General features: G+C 36.9%; 1 protein-coding gene across 1 annotated transcript; it reads right to left on the minus strand.

The window, feature by feature from the left end:
* Nucleotides 1-2,958: 2,958 nt before the first annotated feature.
* LOC116030120 (probable serine/threonine-protein kinase kinX) lies at nucleotides 2,959-6,472 on the minus strand. Its single transcript, XM_031272263.1, has 3 exons — nucleotides 5,342-6,472; nucleotides 4,109-4,289; nucleotides 2,959-3,715 (listed from the first exon to the last, which is right to left on the minus strand). The coding sequence occupies exons 1-3, from the start codon at nucleotides 6,113-6,115 to the stop codon at nucleotides 3,207-3,209; spliced, it is 1,464 nt and encodes a 487-aa protein (XP_031128123.1). The 5' UTR covers nucleotides 6,116-6,472; the 3' UTR covers nucleotides 2,959-3,206.
* Between the last annotated feature and the right edge of the window lie 598 nt (nucleotides 6,473-7,070).

Below are 7,070 nucleotides of genomic sequence, written 5' to 3' on the forward strand. Positions count from 1 at the left end.
AAAATTAAAAAACCCCCCCCCCCCCCCACCCCCTCTTCCAAATTCAATTTAAACTTGTCTGTACTATCATTTCCTCAGTACTGCCCATTCTTCCCATTCAGTGATATGATGCAAACACTTTCAAATCTTCTTCTTTTGATGATACTGTAATTTTTAATTAAAACTAGAGTTAATAATAACTCTATAATCCCATTCTCTGTGGAACATTTTTGGGACATATAGAGTATAATGCAACAATAATAACAGTTGCTTTTGCGTTCAGGACATAGCTCAATGATTGAAAGATTAAATGCGGGTGTAGTGACTCAGCGAATACCCTGTATATATTCTTTCAGACAATTCTTATGCCTAATTCTAAAATATTGAGGCACTCTACAAGTGGATAGCATATGCACCGGTCTGAGCTTCACAATTGAGTTTCTCTTTCAATTCGTCTTATTAAGTCACATCAATTATGAAGATTAAGAGGATAATATAAATAATATATACACACACACAACCTTAACACAAATGTTTGTTCATTCTTCCTTCATCTTTTATAATTGTGATGATAAGAATGTCCCATGTATAAATTAATATAGATGCTAGCATGCCATAATTATTGCTTACATCTCTCTCTGGGTTCACTATATGTCATCAACAATATAAAGTGATGCAAAGTGATAAAAGATAGTCAATTATGACACCAATAATCAGTTGGTCCATCATATCCATTAATATAATGTTGCAATTTTAAGCAAAGTACAGTTTCTGAACACCTGTAGTTCTTATCATGGTCCACCCATATTACTTTCAGTGACAAATCGCTTTATTATATAGAAATGTACAGGAAAAATATAATGGTGGTGGTGAAAATCAACATATTATCATTGATGCACAAAAGTTAATATTTTCTTTAATATGTTGATGCCATTTAAAAGAGATAAGAAATTAGGGGCGTGGACATCAGCTTTCTATCTATTCTCAAGTAAAGTAAAAGTTAAAAGTCATCATGATAATTCAATTTGGATCAATATAAAAGTATGTTAACTTTTATTTTATTCAAGGGTGTTTGGTAAATAGTTGTTAACTGATTGGATTAGTGAATAGTTAATCTAACTATTTGATAGCATTAGCTGATATGATTGTAGAAATATGTTTGGTAAATTAGTTGTTAGCTGATTAAGATTGAGTTGTATTCACATGTTTGGACTTTCAAAAAAATATAAATATAAGTGATGCTTGATTAAATTGAGTTGTATTTCAAAAAAAAAAGATTGAGTTGATATTTTATTTTCTGTGACCGAAGAAATCCACTACTGCTACATGAGATTGATGTACATTGGATAAATCTTATAAGAACAGTTGTGGATGACTCAACTTTTCACGACCCTAGCATCCACGATTGTTATTCAACAATTGTGAAAAGCCCTTTACAACAGTAGCGGAGATTAGCTGTTTTGTATTAGTGGCAAACGACACAAGAGATGATGTTTAATATTCCGGGGGAGCCAGCAAGCTAAGGTTTTCTAATATTGTACCAAACAAGTAGTAACAAGACAACACTTCACCCTGTAAAATGGAGTTAAAAAGCACAAGTAATAATTGATCTCTAGATTTCCATTAAACAATAATGAGCCATTTGGTGGGTGGTCCCATCACTTTCCCATTAAAGTTTCTGCTCTTTCCTTTGTTGTGTAGAGAATTAAATATAGCCATTGCTTTGTTTGCTGGCAAGGAGGAAAAAAAAACACAGCAGTGTATGTATGTATAAAGAAAGAAAGGATAAGAGAAGAGATTCCAATTGCATATTTCCACCAAGGGAAATGAAAGCTGTACTCTCAATAATCAACTTATGTCCTATGCCACCTCTCAAACATATTCTCTACTTCATTTTATTTTTTCAAGGTTTATCTTCCCAAAGTATTTTATGGTACTTTGAATGGTCTTTGAAATGAATGGAATAATTTGAATGTCAACCATCAAAGCCATAAAGATACTTGTCAATACCATTCAATATTTGAATGATGGATACGTTATTAATCATCAATCTTCCTCTTAGCAATTTTGACTCAGCTTATGACTGTTCTCAAGAGATTCGAGTTTGGTCTCTTAAAAGAAAAAGTGCACTGCTATTTGTAGGGTTTATTATATTGGTGACTATCGATCGAGGGAAAGTCGCCGATCAGAAAGTAAACTAGCCTAAATTGTCCATAGTTGAGTGGCTCAAATCAAGAAGGTCAATAGGTGTCTCCATCGGGCGTCAAATTAAACTCGTAGCATTATGATTATTACTAAGTCAACAGTTTGATTAACTTGGCTGGTTTTGCCCCCAACTTTATCTCTTTTACTTGTAACAGATAACATTGAAAATAAGTTGGGTCAAGTAACCCATAGGTAAACACTAAAACCACTAAGGTAAGATGTTGAAACACATTTGCAAGAAACCACAGTAAAGAAATGTTGAATGGAAAATACTACTTATAATCCTAAATTATACTTCCAACTTTTACTCCATCTCACAAAATTTTGATGTTGACATTTTCATTAGGACCCACAGGATGAAGATAACTAATCACTGATTGCCACATCAGGAGTAAAAGTGAAGGAGTAGAAATAGGGAGCACATGTAGTAAAACTCATGTTGAATTTCTTTACATGTGCATTTCTGTCTTTTGTTAAGTGAACCATGAACGGGCGACCAACTTAATAGCTAGGAAAGCCAATTCTATATCGGTTCGTACGGAGTGGCTGTCTAACCCACCTCCTTTTATTTGTAATTCCTTTTTATCGGATCTTATTTAATTAAGTAATGAAGTTCTTGGTTTTCAAAATACAAAAGAAATTAAACCAAATGGTGATGGATGATGGAAATCAAACTCTATGGTATGGTGCATAACAAGAAACATACATAAATGGACCAACAATGGAAGAACTTAACATCCACATGCAACAGATAGTTAAAAGAGGGGTAGTGTATTTGTGTCTGATATGATATGATTATATATGCTAAGGATAGATTAAACTTCACTTGTCATACATGGTACACCAACATGAGGAAATGTCCTGTCACAGTGTCACTACAACAATAAAACCCCCCCATGTATAGAAACCGGCCACCTAACCAGGTCTCACAAATTAGCCTAACATATCCCTCAATGCATGTTAGTTTATTTATCCTCCATTTCAACTAAGTAACAAATTAAAAACTAATCTTATTATGTAGATTAAGTCAAAATTTTATTCATGAGCTCCCCTGAGAATTCATCTACCAGTGATCCAAAGATTCCAACCTCGATCTCCATCGCTGTTTCTTCCACTTGCTCGCGCAAACTCTTCCACTCACACGACGCTGTTCTCAGGTCCAATTCTACCATCATGTCTATGGTCTCTGATTTCGCTTCCTTCCATGAATCCAACCTCTTGCATACTCTCCCCCACACGACTTCCCGGTTTGTCTCTGTCTTCTCCTCTGAAATTAGGTCCGAAACCAGCCTTTTTATCTCCAAAGGGATGATGCCATTGCTCGCAAACCCCTCGATATCTTCATCATCATCACCCCGGGATGATGAAAAGGACTCGTGATCTACACATTCTGCAACACCATCACACTCTGCAGCATTATCCTCATAGTCTTCTTCTTCTTCTTCGAGCATTATCTTCTCGAGCTCGATTGGATCCAACTCCGCTAGCTTCTCAAATCTTCGAAGCTTGTACAACAGCTGCTGCTGTGCTCCTAACCATCACACAAAACAGGAAATTAAACCACAATTAGGCATTTTCTTTTACATGTGGGACATATATGCGAGAAGTCATGAGTCCTTTGTGCATAGACAAAATAAGATCATGAGACAGAAACAGAAAAAGCTGTGCAGATGCAAAAAACACACATGAATTCAACAACAGAACATCATCATACGTTGCAGCTGATCTGATCAGTTATTCATGCATCACAATCGGTGTACTCAACTACTCATATTGACTATGACAACTCAGAGATCAGCATATATATATGTTGATCAAAGTGCCCTATCAAACCAACTACTATCCAAAGTTCACTGAAAATGACTTCACAATTAGCAATGATTCATTTACTTTCACCTGGGAACATAAATAATTTACTACGTACTTTGTACTATGGCATAGCTGCATTCAAGATCGCTATCATCATGCCCTTCATCGTCCTCCTCCTCGACCCCATCGTCCTCAAATGGAGGATCCAATACCGACACTGGACTGCATTGTTCCTTCTCATCCTCCTCTTCTTGTTCACCATTTTCCATCTCTCCATTTTCATAATTTTCTTTGTCCTGTAATAACAAGAAATTTTTAAATCAAAATGACATTCTAGTTCATTTATTTGTAATAAAAATCCTAAATTTAGGATTCCTATTAAATCTTCCATGACTAATAATATAAATCTAAACCTGTTATAGTTATCCAGTACACATTCTCATGACTGATTTTCTTGTCACCACTAAAAAACACAGCACTATTATGGTTTAATGAAATAAACTTACCTTAAATAGTACAAGCTGTATACATTTTAAGAGTTAATAACCAATTTGGTCCCTCGATTATTAGAATTTTATCACTTTGATCATCACTTCCTAAGAAGGACTATTTTGATTTGGACAAAATCGGGTATCAACTCAAATCGAGTATTAACTCAAATTGAGGATAAAAGTAGTGGAATCTTAATAATCGATAGACCAAATTGAGTATTAACTCAAATTTTAATTACATTTATTTTGTAAATGCTAGTGTTGATGAGGCCATGGGATGAGTGTGTAGTTTTATTCCACGTACGTTAAAGGTGTAATAAAATAAAAAATGGAATAAATTAGACAATAATGGCATTTGGGGTATTCCCAGTTGGGTCCAAATGATAATACAAAATCTTGATTTGTCGTTTAGCGGAAATAATTTTGCAGACAAAGTCTAATTGAAAAAGATTTTGGTGGCAGAAAGAAGCGAGATGAAATGAAAACCCAAAAAATAAAAACAGATATCTGATGCTACGTTAAGAGAATGACATCTATGACCTCACTAACTCGCTGGTTTACGTAGGTGAGTTTTCAATGATTAAAGATAGTGAAGGGTAGGCAGCAGTGGCATCTCGGTCATTTCAGGCCGACATTCCGGCCACAGAATCCACCTACGTTGATCCGTTTGCCGACAGCTTATTAAACCAGGTCAAACTTAAATGTCCGAGTCACGAGTTGACTCGTTTTCACCTCGCCGAGTCAGTTGTTCCTTTTCCGATGTTTCTATTACGTGTGAGATGTGAAAGCAGTAGCAGTAATTATGATTATGTGATAATTCCATGAGGAAAAAGACACAGAGACAGAGAGAGAGAAACCTGTCGTCGGCAGAGATTGGGAGAGGCCGCCGGAGAAGAGAACTCCGGCGTTCGGCGACCAGAAGATTCGCATCTTTCGAGGGAGAATCTGAAAGGGCTTAGAGGGCTTGAACAGAAGATTCTCTCCTCATCAATTTCTTCAGACCTGCAACTACTGGAAGTCTCCAAATCCAAAGATTTCTCTTCGTTGCTCTCCGACCAGCCGGCGCTACTAAGCCTGCTATAAGAAACACCCAAACTTTCATCGCCACCATTTCCCTTCTTCACCTCCACACCTTCATTTACCACATTATCATCATCCTTTCTCTGATCAGTAGCGTTCTTAATCTCCCTCTTTTTGTTCCTGTTTCGGTCCTTCAACCGCTTCAGAATCGACCCAAACAGCCCCAAACCAATCTGGGGTCTCGCCTTTTTCTCACCCTGTTGTTGCTGCTTCTGAATCCTCAAAGCAGCGTCGAGAAGCAGAGCCGCCGTTCTGGCCGGAACGTTAAGCCTCACCCGCCCATTGGGCGTTCTTGAAGCGGAGAGAGGCGAGGGAAAGGCGAGAGGAGACTTGCGAACATCCGGCGAGGAGGAATCTTGGAAGGAGAAGAAACATGCATGTTTACAGAGACTGCGCTTCGTAGCAGAGCACTTCTTGAGCTGAACAGAGGTTTTGGGCGGCGGCGGAAGGCGGCGGTTCTCACACCTCCGGTCGGCAATGTAAGTGTTGAGCTGAAAGGGCTCTTGCTCTTCTCTCAGAAGCTCATGCAAGTACTGCTTCTTCTGCTGCATTTTAAACACTGATGAGCTGAGGCATATAGAGAAGACGAAGAAGGAGAAAGGAGTTGTGGGGATGTTGAAGAGGTTTCAACTTTTGAGAGCAAAAGGAGAAATTGGGAACGAATGAAAAGTTGGATAGAAATAGTGGAGAGAAAGGGAAGGAATGAGGAGAAGAGACTTCTCCTGATTCAAATCTGAGAGTTTTTCCTAGGATCGAGGCACAGGTGGTGATAACTTGATAAACAAATTATTGTAAAAAATAAATAATGAAACTATTAATATTTTATTGTTAATAATAGGAGTAATTTTTTTTAAAAGAAAAATTGTGTGAGTACAATTTACAAAGACGTCAAAGAGTGGGGTTATTGAAATGGGTGCAAGGCTGCAATTGTAGGTGTGCGTTGCGTTTTTAGTTGTAGAAATATCAAATATTATTAGTGCTACTATACCACCAGCGATCAATCTTGTCCGGAACACTAGCTTAGTAGGAAGTAACTATTTACTCCCTATGCTTTTTTACCCATTCTTAGTTCTATATTTACTGTTAATTTTACTTTCAATTTCTCTTAGGTATCCGCATATATAATTAATAGGTATAAAAGTACTTTTTTTTCTTTTTTTTTTTAAATTCTTTTCTTGATGAAAGCATGTTTTGTCTAGTGACAAAGTTGTCTCAAATTAAAAATACTAAAGAATTAGTGAGGTTTTAGTTGATTTTTGTCATAACCATGTAGGTGAGAGAGGATAGTGGAAGGAGGAAAAAGGAGAAAAAGAACAAAAATTTTGACAACAAAAAATAAAAAAGAAAAAATAATAATCTTGGATTTACACGCCTAGCTAGCACATGCAGTGCACGCAATAGGTGCACACAAGTACACAACACATATGCAATTTTCTTTCCCTTCTAATGTTGAATTTCAATTCATGGGATGAGAGGGAGGGAGGGAGGGAGGCGGGGGGGGGGGGG

This window comes from Ipomoea triloba, chromosome 9, assembly GCF_003576645.1.
Source record: "Ipomoea triloba cultivar NCNSP0323 chromosome 9, ASM357664v1".
In the NCBI taxonomy this organism is placed as follows: domain Eukaryota; kingdom Viridiplantae; phylum Streptophyta; class Magnoliopsida; order Solanales; family Convolvulaceae; genus Ipomoea; species Ipomoea triloba.

Excerpts from the sequence above, each read along its gene's own strand:
- LOC116030120 (XM_031272263.1), bottom strand. The coding sequence starts at position 6,115 with ATGCAGCAGAAGAAGCAGTACTTGCATGAGCTTCTGAGAGAAGAGCAA. Across the intron at positions 4,290-5,341 it reads CCAATCTCTGCCGACGACAG|GACAAAGAAAATTATGAAAA; the intron begins GTTTCTCTCTCT and ends TTGTTATTACAG. Across the intron at positions 3,716-4,108 it reads CAGCTATGCCATAGTACAAA|GAGCACAGCAGCAGCTGTTG; the intron begins GTACGTAGTAAA and ends TGTGATGGTTAG.